At 39.3% G+C, this 21434-nt stretch overlaps 1 protein-coding gene across 5 annotated transcripts in view; it reads right to left on the bottom strand.

Annotated features, from left to right (window-relative positions):
* LOC127877616 (furin-like protease kpc-1) overlaps positions 1–21434 on the bottom strand; it is a 124785-nt gene that overhangs the window by 43938 nt on the left and 59413 nt on the right. For all 5 annotated transcript variants that reach the window (XM_052423663.1, XM_052423662.1, XM_052423661.1 and 2 more), the window contains exons 4-5: positions 17730–17858; positions 3505–3581 (exon numbers count right to left, since the gene is read on the bottom strand). In XM_052423663.1, coding sequence (XP_052279623.1) covers positions 3505–3581; positions 17730–17858 — 206 coding nt within the window. The remainder of the gene's footprint in view (positions 1–3504; positions 3582–17729; positions 17859–21434) is intronic.

The following is a 21434-nucleotide window of genomic DNA, read 5'->3' on the forward strand; positions in this document are numbered from 1 at the left end:
TAGAACTCATCAAGGTGCATCTACATACAAAGTTTCAAAGTTGTAAGTGGAAGCACTTTGATTTTAGTGCCAATGTTCAAAAGGTTAACAAAATGTAAAGATTTTAGCACGACGCCTTTAGACGAGCTGGCTATTACAATACCTCAGGTTTTCTTCGAAAACAGCCGAGCTAATAATGGCCGGAAATTACACTATTGTGAGTTGTGCATATGCCTACCTAGTATAAGTTATGCACATGGTCAGAATATGCAAATGTTGTATATCATTAGTGTACAATAGACATGATGGTGTACTCACAGCACAAGTTAGCTCGATTTTTGCAGAATTATAGTTTGTTAGTCATATGTTGTGTGAACAAGTGTTTTTAATGTAGATAAATTGTAGGTACTATAAAATTGATTAATTATTGGGATAAATAAAAAGACTTATGTGTTAAAAACACTTTCATTAAACAAGAGATGTGTTTGTAAGAAACACAATGCCCCCTACTGCGCCGCTTTGAATAAAAAAATAAAATTATATCCCTTTGAAAAATATTACTTCCCTTGTGAAAATGATATGTACCTGCCAAATGATATAAAAATAGAAATTATCTCCCTGAAAAGCTTGTTACTTCCCTTGGATTTTGTTTTTTTACCTTTGACCTTGAAGGATGACCTTGACCTTTCACCACTCAAAATGTGCAGCTCCATGAGATACACATGCATGCCAAATATCAAGTTGCTATCTTCAATATTGCAAAAGTTATGGCAAATGTTGAAGTTTTCGGACGGACACACAGACTGACAGACAGACAGACGGACTGACATTTTAACTGCTATATGCCACCCTACCGGGGGCATAAAAAATTACCTACCTACGGACCCACCAGCCATGCAATGGGTCTGGTTATTCCAGACAAACATTTCTTTAAAGATGGTCTTAGTTTGACCCCCCCCCCCCCCAAAGAAATCATATTATATCAAAGAATTCACTTTATAATGTGTGGCAATATGGAATCCACATTTTCAAACATTTTCATAAGATTTCTACTTATCTTTTACAGAACAAAACTGTAATACAAGTCATATCAATCACATTAACAAATTAACAATGTGCCATACAGATTTAAAACTAGCCAGGTGGAATACTTTAATGTAATCTGGTGGACTACTTCAATATAGCCTAGTGGCCTAGTGGACTATTTCATAGTGGACTATTTCAATATCACCTAGTGGACCATTTCAATAAAGCCTTGTGGGCTATTTCAATCTAGACTGGTGGACTATTTCAATCTAGCTTGGTGGACTATTTCAATCTTGACTGGTGGACTATTTCAATCTAGACTGGTGGACTATTTCAATCTAGACTGGTGGACTATTTCAATCTAGCTTGGTGGACTATTTCAATCTAGACTGGTGGACTATTTCAATCTAGACTGGTGGACTATTTCAATAAAGCCTTGTTGACTATTTCAATCTAGACTGGTGAATAATTTCAATATAACCCAGTGGACTTGTTCAATCTAATCAGGTGGACTATTTCAATCTAGCTTGTTGAATTATTTCAATACAGCCCCATGTACTATTTTAATCTAGTTGATTATTTTAATTTATCCTGATCGATAATTTCACATTACCTGTATTCTCATAATATTTGACACCTGACTAACCTCATCTCATCACCTTCTTCAGAACAGCAACAAACATTCATAACTATTCTCAAGTTCCACTCAGAGTACACTAAAGGTGATGAAAACGTTACCTGACATAACCAATTATTTTCTTGCTTTATTCAGGCTTCGTTACTATATCGCAGCCCGTGAAATACTTGCTACAATTATTACCATTTATTGCAATCATATTATTGCAAAACTCAAGACTCTATAAAAAAAGCTGTTAACCAACCTTCGTTTTATGTGCCTAAGCAATAAAAAGTAAACACTGAGTAAAGAAAAAGGGTGTTATTGCTGATTTTTTTGAATTTGTACTTCATGAAGCATAAACATATTCTGTTTTGCCTTAAACAGATTAGATAACTCTAGATATTTACCCCAAAACATAAATATATCAGTTTGTAAAGATACACATAGATGTTGTAAAAGGTTCCGTTTAAAAGCTCTGGAAAAGTATAATGATAACAAACTAACAAAAGTAAAACTTTCAACTATTTCTAGCAGCTTACTGTGGTACCAATAACAAGTACAGCATGTGCTAACAAAACAACAGGTCTGTTCCTACTTGAGTCCCCAACCCAAAAGTCCAGCAATGCAATGACCGCCAGGCAAACATCTTTGCAAACATTAAGCAATCTGATAAGATTTAAGTACCTCATAGAGTTCATTGATTGACAGTGACATTTGTGGCTCCCAGATTAAGATATAGCTGTGCTAAAGTGCAAAATGCTAAGTATGTCTGTTGTTAAAGGCTGGTTGGTTGTTTTTAAAACAGAATTCTTATTATGAACACAAGACAAGGAATTGCAGAGAAGTCTGCAGTCATTTATGGCGAGGGAATTCCTAACAAACAATTATCTCCACTAATGTACCAAAAGTCTCCATCCAATGTAAATAGCATCATCATTCAGACTGATACAATGAAGTAATAAGGTGAATATATTGCAAATAAAGCTTCAAATAGTGCAGCAAAAATATGATGCTTAAAATCAAAGTATTAGGAAAAAGATTGATCCTTGGATCATGTAGGAACATTCACGATGTTACTTTTTCCAATATGTAGCAGCAAAGCTTAGAACATATTTTTTTCAAAGTCTTTCATGTGTTTTTTGGAAGATCCTTGCACTTAAACTTCAATTAATGGGGGGTAAACAAGTTTTTCTATCCACTACTTATAAGAGAAAAAAAGTCAAATTAGGCTTTGTCCTTAATTCTATTGAAAGAAGCTTAGAAAAAGTTTGGGAGTTTGCAAGAAGCCTTAAAGCTGAATTTGTATCATAAGTGGTCCATTCAGTTTACAAACCAGATAAAAATTGCAGATGCAATAGAAAAAGTCAAGGTTTTTCCACTGTCAACAAAACAATGTTCAGACCTAACATTTTTGGCAAAGTGGTCTTCACGACAAAACCATGCCTGCTTCAGTTCCGACCAACAGTGAAAACGTTGCAAAATCACATGCTGTAACCTCTGCAGCCATGGTTTACTTAACACTATTTAAGTGCCACATGCACAAACTGGGCTTTTGTCCAATGGAGCAAGAAAACCTCAAGATGGGGCAATTGTAAAGTCATGTAAGGAGCTAACCTGTCCTTCATTAAGTCACACAAGGTTTTGTGATATCACGAGTGTACAGTTTAGATCCTGACCATACTGAGCTCATAGAGAGACCGGTCTGGAGCTTTGCTGGCCGTATATTGCATAAGACCCAATTCTGCATGATGCAGCTCATTTTACTTTAGCTTGACTGCATCAAAAGAGTTGGGCTTAGACAGAACCGTTGATGTCTCTTCCCTTGGCGAAACCAAACAACTTGGTGTCTATTAAAATATTATGAGTGTGTTGTAGCTTACCTATTCTCGTTCTTGTAGTCATACCGTGGGGTGGGGTCTGGATCGTGACCGTTCACATCATAGCTTGCTTTCTCATCCTGAAAGTACAGTGGAAAAACAGTGAAATCATGTACTGGTCATTGAGAACAGTTCACTTTCTTGCAGCATTGTATACACCAAACATGTATTAAACATAGACTTCAGACTGTATGAACATTAACCCCTTTTTAACTGGTTTACAACAAGATGCATACTGAGTGTTAAAGTAACAATGGCTTTCCTTCATGGGGCTTCTCATCTTATAATTGTGCTACTCTGAGGACATATATCTCATCTTATAATTGTGCTACTCTGAGGACATATATCTCATCTTATAATTGTGCTACTCTGAGGACATATATCTCATCTTATAATTGTGCTACTCTGAGGACATACATCTCATCTTATAATTGTGCTACTCTGAGGACATATATCTCATCTTATAATTGTGCTACTCTGAGGACATACATCTCATCTTATAATTGTGCTACTCTGAGGACATACATCTCATCTTATAATTGTGCTACTCTGAGGACATATATCTCATCTTATAATTGTGCTACTCTGAGGACATACATCTCATCTTATAATTGTGCTACTCTGAGGACATATATCTCATCTTATAATTGTGCTACTCTGAGGACATACATCTCATCTTATAATTGTGCTACTCTGAGGACATATATCTCATCTTATAATTGTGCTACTCTGAGGACATACATCTCATCTTATAATTGTGCTACTCTGAGGACATATATCTCATCTTATAATTGTGCTACTCTGAGGACATACATCTCATCTTATAATTGTGCTACTCTGAGGACATATATCTCATCTTATAATTGTGCTACTCTGAGGACATACATCTCATCTTATAATTGTGCTACTCTGAGGACATACATCTCATCTCACAAAGGTTAGACTGAAGGTAGGACTTTTAAGTCCAAACTAGAATTAACTTTAATTTAAAAGTTTACTGTTTACTTAAATGTGCACCCCCTCAAAAAACATACCATACATCTTAATGCATGCATAAAGAAAGCCCTCTAAAGAAAATGAGGTCCAAACTACAGTGTCCAATTGCTTAAATAGGGCCACTTGGGGACAACCACTTCTTCTAATAGTGTAACAGTTATATAAGTTTGCATCATGAAGTACTTGCATCAAAGTATAAGTATAGAGCATCTACAAAGAATGTCTCATCAAGTGGCTGTTGAAACATAACCCAAGAACCACTTCACTAGACTACTGATGTTCCAAACTGCAGCATGACAAAACATAAGACAAAACCCCCCCAAGGTTACAAAACTTCATACCCTTTGTAATCTGATTTCTTAATCATGTAAAAGTAAAATTGAAGCCTTCAATTTTATTAGGTTCAGTGGTTAAAATAGAAGGTTGGCATTTACTAAAAATTCCAAAATCTTTTTGATCAACTGAACAAATCCCAGCCCACAAATGATGGCCATGGAATTTAATTTGATGATGGGATGTAACAACAAGAGGTTTATAAATAATATCTCAGTCCAGAATTTATTACCAGTAAAGCATTTCAATGGTACCCCCGGATGTCTGTTGTTAATTCAAGTTAATGCAGATTCAAACGGGGTTACATATGTTTTAAATTATTATCTATTGTTTCATTTACGCAACTGAAGAGTGGTTGCCATGAAATTGTATTGAAAGATGGCAGAGAATTTATTTGAAGGCACATTTTTTACCTTTTTACCTCTTTGAAGAAAAGAACAGAGGAAAATAAAAGGCAGAGTAAAATGATCGGCACTCTAGGAAAACGGGCCAAATGCATGTGCAAGACGTATTGTAGCAGAATAGCCAGCGCAGTCACTAGCTGATGTGGGAGGACACTTTCTGGCTTAATGCATGTGCACGAAGTATTGTAGCAGAATAGCCTGCGCAGTCACTAGCTGATGTGGGAGGACACTTTCTGGCTTAATGCATGTGCACGAAGTATTGAAGCAGAATAGCCTGCGCAGTCACTAGCTGTTGTGGGAGGACACTTTCTGGCTTAATGCATGTGAACGAAGTATTATAGCAGAATAGCCAGTGCAGTCACTAGCTGATGTGGGAGGACACTTTCTGGCTTAATGCATGTGCACGAAGTATTGAAGCAGAATAGCCTGCGCAGTCACTAGCTGATGTGGGAGGACACTTTCTGGCTTAATGCATGTGAACGAAGTATTATAGCAGAATAGCCAGCGCAGTCACTAGCTGATGTGGGAGGATATTTTCTGGCTTAATGCATGTGCATGAAGTATTGTAGCAGAATAGCCAGTGCAGTCACTAGCTGATGTGGGAGGACACTTTCTGGCTTAATGCATGTGCACGAAGTATTGTAGCAGAATAGCCAGTGCAGTCACTAGCTGATGTGGGAGGACACTTTCTGGCTTAATGCATGTGCATGAAGTATTGGAGCAGAATAGCCAGTGCAGTCACTAGCTGATGTGGGAGGACACTTTCTGGCTTAATGCATGTGCATGAAGTATTGGAGCAGAATAGCCAGTGCAGTCACTAGCTGATGTGGGAGGACACTTTCTGGCTTAATGCATGTTCAAGAAGTATTGTAGCAGAATAGCCTGCGCAGTCACTAGCTGATGTGGGAGGACACTTTCTGGCTTAATGCATGTGCATGAAGTATTGGAGCAGAATAGCCAGTGCAGTCACTAGCTGATGTGGGAGGACACTTTCTGGCTTAATGCATGTGCACGAAGTAGTGTAGCAGAATAGCCAGCGCAGTCACTAGCTGATGTGGGAGGACACTTTCTGGCTTAATGCATGTGCATGAAGTATTGGAGCAGAATAGCCAGTGCAGTCACTAGCTGATGTGGGAGGACACTTTCTGGCTTAATGCATGTGCACGAAGTATTGTAGCAGAATAGCCAGCGCAGTCACTAGCTGATGTGGGAGGACACTTTCTGGCTTAATGCATGTGCATGAAGTATTGTAGCAGAATAGCTGACGCAGTCACTAGCTGATGTGGGAGGACACTTTCTGGCTTAATGCATGTGCACGAAGTATTGTAGCAGAATAGCTGGCGCAGTCACTAGCTGATGTGGGAGGACACTTTCTGGCTTAATGCATGTGCACGAAGTATTATAGCAGAATAGCCAGTGCAGTCACTAGCTGATGTGGGAGGACACTTTCTGGCTTAATGCATGTGCACGAAGTATTATAGCAGAATAGCTGGCGCAGTCACTAGCTGATGTGGGAGGACACTTTTTGGCTTAATGCATGTGCACGAAGTATTATAGCAGAATAGCCAGTGCAGTCACTAGCTGATGTGGGAGGACACTTTCTGGCTTAATGCATGTGCACGAAGTATTATAGCAGAATAGCTGGCGCAGTCACTAGCTGATGTGGGAGGACACTTTCTGGCTTAATGCATGTGCACGAAGTATTATAGCAGAATAGCCAGTGCAGTCACTAGCTGATGTGGGAGGACACTTTCTGGCTTAATGCATGTGCACGAAGTATTATAGCAGAATAGCTGGCGCAGTCACTAGCTGATGTGGGAGGACACTTTCTGGCTTAATGCATGTTCAAGAAGTATTGTAGCAGAATAGCCTGCGCAGTCACTAGCTGATGTGGGAGGACACTTTCTGGCTTAATGCATGTGCACTAAGTATTATAGCAGAATAGCTGGCGCAGTCACTAGCTGATGTGGGAGGACACTTTCTGGCTTAATGCATGTGCACGAAGTATTATAGCAGAATAGCCAGTGCAGTCACTAGCTGATGTGGGAGGACACTTTCTGGCTTAATGCATGTGCACGAAGTATTATAACAGAATAGCTGGCGCAGTCACTAGCTGATGTGGGAGGATATTTTCTGGCTTAATGCATGTTCAAGACGTATTAAAGCAGAATAGCCAGTGCAGTCACTAGCTGATGTGGGAGGACACTTTCTGGCTTAATGCATGTGCACGAAGTATTTAAGCAGAATAGCCAGCGCAGTCACTAGCTGATGTGGGAGGACACTTTCTGGCTTAATGCATGTTCAAGACGTATTATACCAGAATAGCCAGTGCAGTCACTAGCTGATGTGGGAGGACACTTTCTGGCTTAATGCATGTGCACGAAGTATTGTAGCAGAATAGCCTGCGCAGTCACTAGCTGATATGGGAGGACATTTTCTGGCTTAATGCATGTTCAAGACGTATTATAGCAGAATAGCAAGTGCAGTCACTAGCTGATGTGGGAGGACACTTTCTGGCTTAATGCATGTGCACGAAGTATTGTAGCAGAATAGCCTGCGCAGTCACTAGCTGATGTGGGAGGACATTTTCTGGCTTAATGCATGTTCAAGACGTATTATAGCAGAATAGCCAGCGCAGTCACTAGCTGATGTGGGAGGACACTTTCTGGCTTAATGCATGTGCACGAAGTATTGTAAAAGAATAGCCTGCGCAGTCACTAGCTGATGTGGGAGGACACTTTCTGGCTTAATGCATGTTCAAGAAGTATTGTAGCAGAATAGCCAGCGCAGTCACTAGCTGATGTGGGAGGACACTTTCTGGCTTAATGCATGTGCACGAAGTATTGTAGCAGAATAGCCGGCGCAGTCACTAGCTGATGTGGGAGGACACTTTCTGGCTTAATGCATGTTCAAGAAGTATTGTAGCAGAATAGCCAGTGCAGTCACTAGCTGATGTGGGAGGACACTTTCTGGCTTAATGCATGTGCACGAAGTATTATAGCAGAATAGCCAGCGCAGTCACTAGCTGATGTGGGAGGACACTTTCTGGCTTAATGCATGTTCAAGAAGTATTGGAGCAGAATAGCCTGCGCAGTCACTAGCTGATGTGGGAGGACACTTTCTGGCTTAATGCATGTTCAAGAAGTATTGTAGCAGAATAGCCTGCGCAGTCACTAGCTGATGTGGGAGGACACTTTCTGGCTTAATGCATGTGCACGAAGTATTGTAGCAGAATAGCCTGCGCAGTCACTAGCTGATGTGGGAGGACACTTTCTGGCTTAATGCATGTGCACGAAGTATTGTAGCAGAATAGCCAGCGCAGTCACTAGCTGATATGGGAGGAAACTTTCTGGCTTAATGCATGTTCAAGAAGTATTGTAGCAGAATAGCCTGTGCAGTCACTAGCTGATGTGGGAGGACACTTTCTGGCTTAATGCATGTGCACGAAGTATTGTAGCAGAATAGCCAGTGCAGTCACTAGCTGATGTGGGAGGACACTTTCTGGCTTAATGCATGTGCACGAAGTATTGTAGCAGAATAGCCGGCGCAGTCACTAGCTGATGTGGGAGGACACTTTCTGGCTTAATGCATGTTCAAGAAGTATTGTAGCAGAATAGCCAGCGCAGTCACTAGCTGATGTGGGAGGACACTTTCTGGCTTAATGCATGTGCACGAAGTATTATAGCAGAATAGCCAGTACAGTCACTAGCTGATGTGGGAGGACACTTTCTGGCTTAATGCATGTGCACGAAGTATTGTAGCAGAATAGCCTGCGCAGTCACCAGCTGATGTGGGAGGACACTTTCTGGCTTAATGCATGTTCAAGAAGTATTGTAGCAGAATAGCTGGCGCAGTCACTAGCTGATGTGGGAGGACACTTTCTGGCTTAATGCATGTGCACGAAGTATTGTAGCAGAATAGCCAGTGCAGTCACTAGCTGATGTGGGAGGACACTTTCTGGCTTAATGCATGTGCACGAAGTATTGTAGCAGAATAGCCTGCGCAGTCACTAGCTGATGTGGGAGGACACTTTCTGGCTTAATGCATGTGCACGAAGTAGTGTAGCAGAATAGCCAGCGCAGTCACTAGCTGATATGGGAGGACACTTTCTGGCTTAATGCATGTGCACGAAGTATTGTAGCAGAATAGCCTGCGCAGTCACTAGCTGATGTGGGAGGACACTTTCTGGCTTAATGCATGTTCAAGAAGTATTGTAGCAGAATAGCCAGTGCAGTCACTAGCTGATGTGGGAGGACACTTTCTGGCTTAATGCATGTGCATGAAGTATTGTAGCAGAATAGCTGACGCAGTCACTAGCTGATGTGGGAGGACACTTTCTGGCTTAATGCATGTGCACGAAGTATTGTAGCAGAATAGCCGGCGCAGTCACTAGCTGATGTGGGAGGACACTTTCTGGCTTAATGCATGTTCAAGAAGTATTGTAGCAGAATAGCCAGCGCAGTCACTAGCTGATGTGGGAGGACACTTTCTGGCTTAATGCATGTGCACGAAGTATTGTAGCAGAATAGCCGGCGCAGTCACTAGCTGATGTGGGAGGACACTTTCTGGCTTAATGCATGTGCACGAAGTATTGTAGCAGAATAGCCGGCGCAGTCACTAGCTGATGTGGGAGGACACTTTCTGGCTTAATGCATGTGCACGAAGTATTGTAGCAGAATAGCCGGCGCAGTCACCAGCTGATGTGGGAGGACACTTTCTGGCTTAATGCATGTGCACGAAGTATTGTAGCAGAATAGCCTGCGCAGTCACCAGCTGATGTGGGAGGACACTTTCTGGCTTAATGCATGTTCAAGAAGTATTGTAACAGAATAGCCGGCGCAGTCACTAGCTGATGTGGGAGGACACTTTCTGGCTTAATGCATGTGCACGAAGTATTGTAGCAGAATAGCCAGCGCAGTCACTAGCTGATGTGGGAGGACACTTTCTGGCTTAATGCATGTTCAAGAAGTATTGTAGCAGAATAGCCTGCGCAGTCACTAGCTGATGTGGGAGGACACTTTCTGGCTTAATGCATGTGCATGAAGTATTGGAGCAGAATAGCCAGTGCAGTCACTAGCTGATGTGGGAGGACACTTTCTGGCTTAATGCATGTGCACGAAGTATTGTAGCAGAATAGCCAGTGCAGTCACTAGCTGATGTGGGAGGACACTTTCTGGCTTAATGCATGTGCACGAAGTATTATAGCAGAATAGCCTGCGCAGTCACTAGCTGATGTGGGAGGACACTTTCTGGCTTAATGCATGTTCAAGAAGTATTGTAGCAGAATAGCCAGTGCAGTCACTAGCTGATGTGGGAGGACACTTTCTGGCTTAATGCATGTTCAAGACGTATTAAAGCAGAATAGCCAGTGCAGTCACTAGCTGATGTGGGAGGACACTTTCTGGCTTAATGCATGTTCAAGACGTATTAAAGCAGAATAGCCAGTGCAGTCACTAGCTGATGTGGGAGGACACTTTCTGGCTTAATGCATGTTCAAGACGTATTAAAGCAGAATAGCCAGTGCAGTCACTAGCTGATGTGGGAGGACACTTTCTGGCTTAATGCATGTTCAAGACGTATTAAAGCAGAATAGCCAGTGCAGTCACTAGCTGATGTGGGAGGACACTTTCTGGCTTAATGCATGTTCAAGACGTATTAAAGCAGAATAGCCAGTGCAGTCACTAGCTGATGTGGGAGGACACTTTCTGGCTTAATGCATGTTCAAGACGTATTAAAGCAGAATAGCCAGTGCAGTCACTAGCTGATGTGGGAGGACACTTTTTGGCTTAATGCATGTTCAAGACGTATTAAAGCAGAATAGCCAGTGCAGTCACTAGCTGATGTGGGAGGACACTTTCTGGCTTAATGCATGTTCAAGACGTATTAAAGCAGAATAGCCAGTGCAGTCACTAGCTGATGTGGGAGGACACTTTCTGGCTTAATGCATGTTCAAGACGTATTAAAGCAGAATAGCCAGTGCAGTCACTAGCTGATGTGGGAGGACACTTTCTGGCTTAATGCATGTTCAAGACGTATTAAAGCAGAATAGCCAGTGCAGTCACTAGCTGATGTGGGAGGACACTTTCTGGCTTAATGCATGTTCAAGACGTATTAAAGCAGAATAGCCAGTGCAGTCACTAGCTGATGTGGGAGGACACTTTCTGGCTTAATGCATGTTCAAGACGTATTAAAGCAGAATAGCCAGTGCAGTCACTAGCTGATGTGGGAGGACACTTTCTGGCTTAATGCATGTTCAAGACGTATTAAAGCAGAATAGCCAGTGCAGTCACTAGCTGATGTGGGAGGACACTTTCTGGCTTAATGCATGTTCAAGACGTATTAAAGCAGAATAGCCAGTGCAGTCACTAGCTGATGTGGGAGGACACTTTCTGGCTTAATGCATGTTCAAGACGTATTAAAGCAGAATAGCCAGTGCAGTCACTAGCTGATGTGGGAGGACACTTTCTGGCTTAATGCATGTTCAAGACGTATTAAAGCAGAATAGCCAGTGCAGTCACTAGCTGATGTGGGAGGACACTTTCTGGCTTAATGCATGTTCAAGACGTATTAAAGCAGAATAGCCAGTGCAGTCACTAGCTGATGTGGGAGGACACTTTCTGGCTTAATGCATGTTCAAGACGTATTAAAGCAGAATAGCCAGTGCAGTCACTAGCTGATGTGGGAGGACACTTTCTGGCTTAATGCATGTTCAAGACGTATTAAAGCAGAATAGCCAGTGCAGTCACTAGCTGATGTGGGAGGACACTTTCTGGCTTAATGCATGTTCAAGACGTATTAAAGCAGAATAGCCAGTGCAGTCACTAGCTGATGTGGGAGGACACTTTCTGGCTTAATGCATGTTCAAGACGTATTAAAGCAGAATAGCCAGTGCAGTCACTAGCTGATGTGGGAGGACACTTTCTGGCTTAATGCATGTTCAAGACGTATTAAAGCAGAATAGCCAGTGCAGTCACTAGCTGATGTGGGAGGACACTTTCTGGCTTAATGCATGTTCAAGACGTATTAAAGCAGAATAGCCAGTGCAGTCACTAGCTGATGTGGGAGGACACTTTCTGGCTTAATGCATGTTCAAGACGTATTAAAGCAGAATAGCCAGTGCAGTCACTAGCTGATGTGGGAGGACACTTTCTGGCTTAATGCATGTTCAAGACGTATTAAAGCAGAATAGCCAGTGCAGTCACTAGCTGATGTGGGAGGACACTTTCTGGCTTAATGCATGTTCAAGACGTATTAAAGCAGAATAGCCAGTGCAGTCACTAGCTGATGTGGGAGGACACTTTCTGGCTTAATGCATGTTCAAGACGTATTAAAGCAGAATAGCCAGTGCAGTCACTAGCTGATGTGGGAGGACACTTTCTGGCTTAATGCATGTTCAAGACGTATTAAAGCAGAATAGCCAGTGCAGTCACTAGCTGATGTGGGAGGACACTTTCTGGCTTAATGCATGTTCAAGACGTATTAAAGCAGAATAGCCAGTGCAGTCACTAGCTGATGTGGGAGGACACTTTCTGGCTTAATGCATGTTCAAGACGTATTAAAGCAGAATAGCCAGTGCAGTCACTAGCTGATGTGGGAGGACACTTTCTGGCTTAATGCATGTTCAAGACGTATTAAAGCAGAATAGCCAGTGCAGTCACTAGCTGATGTGGGAGGACACTTTCTGGCTTAATGCATGTTCAAGACGTATTAAAGCAGAATAGCCAGTGCAGTCACTAGCTGATGTGGGAGGACACTTTCTGGCTTAATGCATGTTCAAGACGTATTAAAGCAGAATAGCCAGTGCAGTCACTAGCTGATGTGGGAGGACACTTTCTGGCTTAATGCATGTTCAAGACGTATTAAAGCAGAATAGCCAGTGCAGTCACTAGCTGATGTGGGAGGACACTTTCTGCTTTGATGGAATTTTTCATTTAAATGAAGCCTCTTCTAAACAAAAATCAAGTCAAGGCAGAAAGTGTTGTCCAAAAACACCTGTGCAGACTTGACAGGTTTATCTGCGTAGTCAGTTAACGCGCATTCATTAAGCCTGTTTTTATGGAGACCTGCTCAAATGTTGGTGTTCATTTAGGCACTGTATTTAAAATACTTGGTTATATTTGTGAATGGAAAACAGAAAACAACAATCATAGTTTTTTTACATGCCATAGAAGTGAAAATGTTGAGATAGTATGAATTATGACTCTGTATAATTGGTCTAGCGAGCAATAACAGTAATAACTTTTCATAATTCTTAGTATCATGCTATTAAAATACAACATTGTTTGTTAATTATTATCAAACTGTAGGATTTAGGGGGTATATTGTTATCCAACTATACATCATGAGCAGTAAGGATTCAACATAATATCAGAGGAAAGTGTATAAGAACAACTACTGCAAATAGTAATCTAGTTTTTCAAAATAAACATGTGCTTTGTCATATTTACTTTTTTAGCAAACCATCTCAGATTCAGTTTTCGTTTTTAATATATCAGTATAAAATATTTCTGATATACATCAAGATCTTATCTGTGCAGTAAATATCACCAAACATAACTATGAACTCTGAAAACAACTTCATAAAAAGTGCTATCAAAATGAGACAGCCACACTTTCCGTCAAAACATGAACGATTCAATAAACTCAGCTTTATTAGCCATCCCAATCCTCCCTTTCGGATATCGCACTTAGTGTATCAGTTTATAGTTTAACTAGAGCTTTGTCACAGATGTGACTAATACCCCCACATGCCGCATTGACACAGAATATTTTGCATGTTGTCTTCACAAAAAACAGCGGACACCATGCTCAATGTTTAAAACGCACTTAGTGACCCCGTGACCTAGTTTTTGACCCGGCATGGCCCATGTTCAAACTTGACCTACACATCATCTAGATACAACTTCTGACCAAGCATGGTGAAGATCAAATGTAAACTACTTGAATTAGAAAGCTGACACCATGCTGAATGTTAAAAAACGCACTAAGTGACCCTGTGACCTAGTTTTTGGCCCAACAGCCGATGTTCAAACTTGGCCTAGAGATCATGTAGATAAAACTTGTGACCAAGTTTGGTGAAGATTGGATGAAAACTGCTTGAATTAGAGAGCGGACAACATGGTGAGGTTTAAAACACAAAGTGACCCTGTGACCTAGTTTTTGACCTGGCATGACCCGTATTCAAACTTGACCTAGACATCATCTAGATACAACTTCTGACCCAGTTTGGTGAAACAATTTTTACGCCCACTTGTTTTTGTTAAATGTCAGCAATACAAAACAGGAATTTCATTCCTTGTCCTAAAAAATTGAAAAATGGCGAATGTAGTTCAATTATAAAAACACCTTGCAATGGCAATTTACTGCAATTGGATGGAAACTACCCTGCAATGAATGGTTATGTAATGCAATGAATGGCACTGTCATGTAATTATTTTAATGTACTACTTGCAATTACAGCTATGTACTGCACTTGGATGGCAAATACCCTGCAATGAATGACAATGACTGTAATGTCATGTAATTAATTGCCATGCACTTGCAATAATGGCATAGTACTGCAAAGAATGGCAATTTACTGCAATGATTGGCAATAACAAGGAATTAATTGCAATTACCAGTAATTAATGTCAATATACTACCATTAATTGAAACACTCTAACTTTACAGACTATACCATGCAACCACTTGCAATACCTTACAATAAATGACAATCCACTAAAACTCAAGGTAAACAACACATATGTTCTTTTCATTCTTAATGATAAATAATGTGTATCATTTTTATATTGCATCATCAATTAATATAGACATCATTGCTCATAAAATAAGTAATTAAAACAAGAGATATGTTTGTCAAAAACACCATGCCCCCTATTGTGCCCCTTTGAAGCCATATATTTGACCTTTGACCTTGAAGGATGACCTTGACCTTTCACCACTCAAAATGTGCAGCTCCATGAGATACACATCCATGCCAAATATCAAGTTGCTATCTTCAATATTGCAAAAGTTATGACCAAGGTTAAAGTTTTGGGACACACACATACAATAAATGAATGAATGACTGACTGACTGACAGACAGACAGGCCAAAAACAACATACCCCTGATCATTCGATCCTGGGGCATAAAAACACACATTAATGGTTGTGAACTAATCAGTTAGTATTAAATCAAGTATTAAATCAAGATGACAACACATACATGATATGTTTACATGACATCATTTAGTAAATCATAAGATTATATTAACTCCTGCACATGAACAAGACCACTGTTGTAAGATAGTATCTCATCTAGTCTGCCATATGCTGTAAGGAATGTTTATGTTTGCTCTCTTATTTCAACAACTTTGCTTCACCATCAGATTTTATAATCCCTTGATACTGTCACAGAATTTTTTATGTCTAACTGGGGGGGGGGGGATATATATACATATTTTTCCACCTAAATATAACTTGTGCCTACAGTACACTCCACGCGTTTTCCCCAAAAAACGCGCTCCCTCCGCGGGTTTTTTCTGCTAGCGAGTGTTCACGCGGCGTTGGAAGAGCGAGGTGAACTCGATAAAACGCTTGGCGTTACGCCGCGTTCGCTAATTCCCGCGGCGTGTATTACTTTAGGCTAGTCGGTAAATGCAGACACTTTCGTTCTTATCAGTGATCGCCGCGCAACGCAGCGTTAGCAGTGTGCTACTGGGCATGCCAAAAAATAAAAACATTGTTATAATTAATTGTTTAAACACTGTAGTACATGTATAAAAAAGATAATTGTATAGAAAATTAATATGTATAAAAATTATGTTTTTTAATTCACAGGTACGTCTACAATATGAATTAGTCTTATATAATACATTTGACAAATTAATATTTAAATCATAACACATATGACACAAGAATAAATGTTCCGTAAAATTTCCAAATGAGAATAATAATTCGTAATCCGAAACACACTACGATTTTTAATTGTTAACACGACGTTTACAAATGCTTCCAATATACAGTCATGTATATTTCCAGACAAAAGCGCGCGAAAATTATGCTGCAATGTACAAGGTCAAGGTACAATGTATACTGCTGCAAAGCGTGCGTGTATTGATTTTTTTTTATACAAACTTTGTAGCGCAGAGAACATTGAATTTTCTTGATTTCGGTTAAAAGTTTCTTTGGTATTTATTAACGAAATTATATCGCGAATAAGTTAATATTTCCTCTAAAATAATTTCAAATCGAACACGCCGAATCTTTATCGTTACGGTATTTTAGTAGAGTAATTATTTTAACACTAATTGTATAGTAAACTGATTAAAGAAGACATCTGGGCGGAACTGGATTTTAAGTGTTTGACGTTATGAAAACACGCAAAGCTTGTCTACTGACCTATTGTGTAGACTGCTGTCTGCGGTGTTTTGACAAAAGGGATTAACATGTGTGAATGTCACTCTGCCGATTTGGTCCATAATTACTGATAAACATTGTTTAGAATGTCGACGCAACAAGAATACAACTGTGAATATTAAATGCAATTATCATCTCAATAGTTACCACCTTTTAGCAATCAATGGAATAACCTACAAACAAAGAGAAAATCAATGCATTAGCGAGCAGAGAATTGACTTTGTTCCGACAATTAAAACCATTCCTTATGCATTCGTTGAACGTGTTTACTTGAGTAAGTTATGCCTGTAGACAGGAAGCGGCTTTTCTTTGATTACGTCAAACTGTCAATTCACACAGATTTGCGAGATTTTTAGGGTCCTTGGTCATTTGTTTACATGTTCAGTATAGAAAATCACCTGCTAACATGAAAACTTTGGATTAAATTATCAAAATAAAAACAATGTTGCAAACTGTGTATATATTAATTGGTAAGTATTAGTTAAAAGACGACGTTTTGTGTGTCGTAAATCAACGAGTTTTCTATACAACAACAACTACTTCTACAACCACATCGGGATCGATCTATCTTGGTTGTTTTTTTTAATTGTAAATATTATACTACATGTACATGTATGTACTTGTAATAAATGTAATTTTATTTGAAAATCAGGAAGTCAAACAAAATTAAATTGATCGTTATCTCGTAAAACGCGGAGTTTCCCCCGCGTTGCCAACGCCGAGGGCCGCCGCGTCGGCTTATCAGTTTTGCCGATCGTTAACCGCCGCGTCCAAAATCATGCAAACGTCGCGTATAGCGGGATTTTCTTAATCTCCCTCCAGGTCGAAACCCGCGGAGTATGGAGGGAAATTGGGGAAAACGCGTGGAGTGTACTGTATATGCATCTGAATCCCTGGGAATGAAAAGAGTCTTCCACATCTACACTTTATGGTGATCACATATTTTATGTTTATATTATGAACACCAACTTTGGAGGCTTGAATGTGAAACTTGTTCATGTAAAATAACTTTGCGAAAAGTTCACATTAATCGCTCAAGAGTATCAATATCTTCAAAATGTATAAATAATCTCTGATACAAATTGCAAAATATTTACAAAGTTTTTCTTGAGGTCTGGGTGTTCTCTCTCAATGCCGTCATCCAGGATGGTCACTGCTACGCCCTTGCCTGTCACACCCATCGCCCATGCCTTCTGTACGTTCATGTCAAGACCATCACCACGGTTCTGTGAGTAAAAAGAAGCTATTCAATCATACTGTAGACGTAAACGGATGCAGTTTTTTCTGTCCAAAATGTATTTATTCTTTATTGAGAGCCGCAAAAATGGATTTTATGTCATATGCAGCCAGATTAGCTTATGACTATGCATGTGTACGGTCTGGTCAGGAGTTACCCTGTCTTGAAATGACCACTTAACCTTGCATGTTTTATAACTGACATGGAAGCTCCTCACCAGAATGTGTGAATGTGCAGTCTAGTCTGGAGCTATGTTTGGAGGTAAGCTGGCCGTATATGGCACATGACAAAATTTGAGAATACTGCTGAAATTAATGACTATGTCAGTAAACTTGCTCCTACTCTGCTTCTTGATTCCAAGCTGATCTGTGCTTACAAGAGGAACATTTATACCAAGTTTCATCAAGATTGAGGTATAATTGTGGTCTTTATAGTGGTAAAAAGATTTTACCAATTCAGCCAAGACATTGTAAAGATAAACATTCTTACCACATTTCATCATAATTGAGTCATATATGTAGCATCTGGCTTGGTAATAAGGTTTTTCTAAGATCTGACCTGGTAACCTTCTATTGGTTGCACATGACCCATAATCAAACACAAATTAATCATTGTCCTGGAAAACAATGTGACCAATTTCAAAGATCATAAATGTGGCTCCTAGACAAGATTACAAGGTTTTTCTAAGACTTGACCATGTGACCTAGTTTTGGGATGCAATTGACCAAGATTCAATCTGGGCCTAAATATTGTCTAGATAAAGATTTTGACCAAGTTTAATCAAGATTGAGTTTATAAATATGTTTCCATCTTCAGGGATGGCAATGTATTTTTAAGATGTGTAACCTAGTTTTTGGATGCATGTTACCCAGATTCAAAGTCAGCCTACATATTATTAAGATTTACATTCTAACCCAGTTTCATAAAGATCAATGCGGCCTCAAGAACTAAAACAAGCGTTTTCTAAAATTTGACCTGTTGACCTAGATTTTGTATGCACATGACCAAGATCTAAAATCAGCCTATATATAGTCAATATAAACATTCTGACAAAGTTTTATTCCCATTGAGTCATAATTTGGCTTCAAGAGAACAAGGTTATTAAATTGAAGATTTGACCTGGTAAACAAGTTTTTAAAAATCACTCAATTTTAATTTTATTTTTCTCAAGGCTTTTGGAAAGTGGGTTAGCAAGAATAAGTTGTTGTTGCAATATTTTTGTTATTTTTTTTGTAGCTGTTTTTTAATGTTGACATTCTTTCAGAAAATGCTGTTCTTTGAAGACATGCAATATGTCATGCTTATGTTGGATTACATAAAGTAACAAGATATGTGTTTGTCAAAAGTTACGGCAAAATGTTAAAATTGGGGCAAACAAACACACAAACCAACCAACAGACAGGACAAAAACAATATGTCCTCCACTATAGTGGATGAGGGACATAAAAAAGCTGACTGAAAACCAATGCAGTCAACAACAAAAAGCATTACATCAGTTGCTATTAAGACTCAGTGTGATGCCATCATCATCATCATCATCATCATCATCATCATCATCATCAACATCATCATCATCATCATCATCATCATCATAATCATCATCATCATCATCATTTTCATATCTCCGTTTGCACCCAAACACATGTGTTACTACGCATTAATTATGATGTCCAGGGAACTCATGTTAATTACTGTTCTGACATCACAAAACTGTGGCAGACTGACTGAACCAGTCTACCCAATGAAGGAACCCATTAATTACAGCCAGTTATAGAGCTAGCTTGTTTGTCTCAGAACTATGTTCACATTCCTTATTGCACTAAAAACATGTGTTCTTACACTTGTTAATCCTAGTGTTATGATATTCAAAGCTTTGATATGCAAAATATGCACACCAATAAATCATACTGTTTTCAAACAGAATTATGACAAGATAAAAGGGATTTTGATGTTATTCCTGCAAGAGAATGGTAAAATGACTGCCTAGAAAAGTTCCACAAAGGATGATTCCAGATGAAAATAATGCACCTCATAAGTATACGGTGCATGATACAGCCTGTGTTACAGCACAGAGTCTAACCAGATTGCATGAATGCACAGGCTGGTCTGAAGCTACACTGGCCAAATATATCACAAGACAAATTTGAGCATGCCGATTCTGATATGATTATGCTTCTCTATTCATATCAAACTTCAAAAATCATTGTACATTAATTTTCTTTTATTTCAACAAGATTAAGTTAGTAGTGTCTCAAACATTCAAAGGATGTTGGGGGCCCCATAAACCAGAATTATTTCTACATTATTGAATAGCTTCTGGGACAAATGCTTATTTAGCTTTCTTCATGTAAGATTTATTACCAATGACACTGGGGCGTAATGGAAATCAATAGCTGGCAAACTCTCTTCATTTTGGTGCACTGTAAACAACGTAAAAAGAATAAAATAAATAGAATTCCCATTTAGTAGAAGTCCCCACTTTAAACACTATTATATTGATCTTAATAAAAAAAGAGATATTCATAAATGTGGAACCTAATAAAACCATCACATCGAAGGCACACAATTTGGAACAATTTGTTATACAATTCCCGGATGAGAATTTTAGTAGTCTTCCATCACGAGGAAAACAACACAAAAAGTACAAAGTAAAAGCTTCTTTCTACAGAAAAAAATTGGCAGTCTTCGTGAATATGGCCTCCACTTTGCAATTGGGATGTCTCAAGTCTATAAGGGCCCAAAAACATAAAAGCCCTGGTTCTACACATGATAATTATGGTAGTCGAGAGTACATTGTTGCATCTCAATTCTTTCAATGCAATCAGCCTAACATAAATACATCTTAAACTTAAAATAAGGGAATATGAGGTCCTTAGGATGCTCACTAGATTTCATGATAATTGTATTATGAACAGTCTATTATGTAAAGTTGGAATAAGACATTTATTCCAGAATGGACTGTTTCAGCACCGTATGGGCAAACCCCCTTTGCTCATACACCGCATGGGCAAAACCCCTTTGCTCATGCACCGTATACTTATGAGGTGCATTAGCAAAGGGGGTTTGCCCATACGGTGCATGAGCAATGGGGGTTTGCCCAAGCGGTGCATGAGTAAAGGTCCATCTATTTTTAATTGATAACTCTATAATTTATGGCTTTAATCGTTGTTTTTATGACCACTGACATTTGCATGGTAAAAATCAAGCAAATGATGCTGAAACAGTCCATTCTAGAATTAATGTTGTATTCCAACTTTACATAATATAATGTTTATGGTACTTATTAATGAAATGGTAGTTTATTTTCATATCTGAACACCTTACAAGGCAAAACTCCCCTTCCCCCTCTGGTCGCCACGTTTGTCAACAGAACATGACCTGTTTGTTTTTGTTTAGTATAAATTTTCACCATTTTCAACAGTATTTCTGTCATATAACTGTGGTACATTTAACCAACTCACACTTTTCATGGATTGACTTGTAATAGTCACTCTTGTTTTTTCAAAGAAGAACTACATTTTACTTTAAACAATCACATGTAAAAAATTTCAATGTTTTATCAGAT

This window comes from Dreissena polymorpha, chromosome 4, assembly GCF_020536995.1.
Source record: "Dreissena polymorpha isolate Duluth1 chromosome 4, UMN_Dpol_1.0, whole genome shotgun sequence".
NCBI lineage: Eukaryota > Metazoa > Mollusca > Bivalvia > Myida > Dreissenidae > Dreissena > Dreissena polymorpha.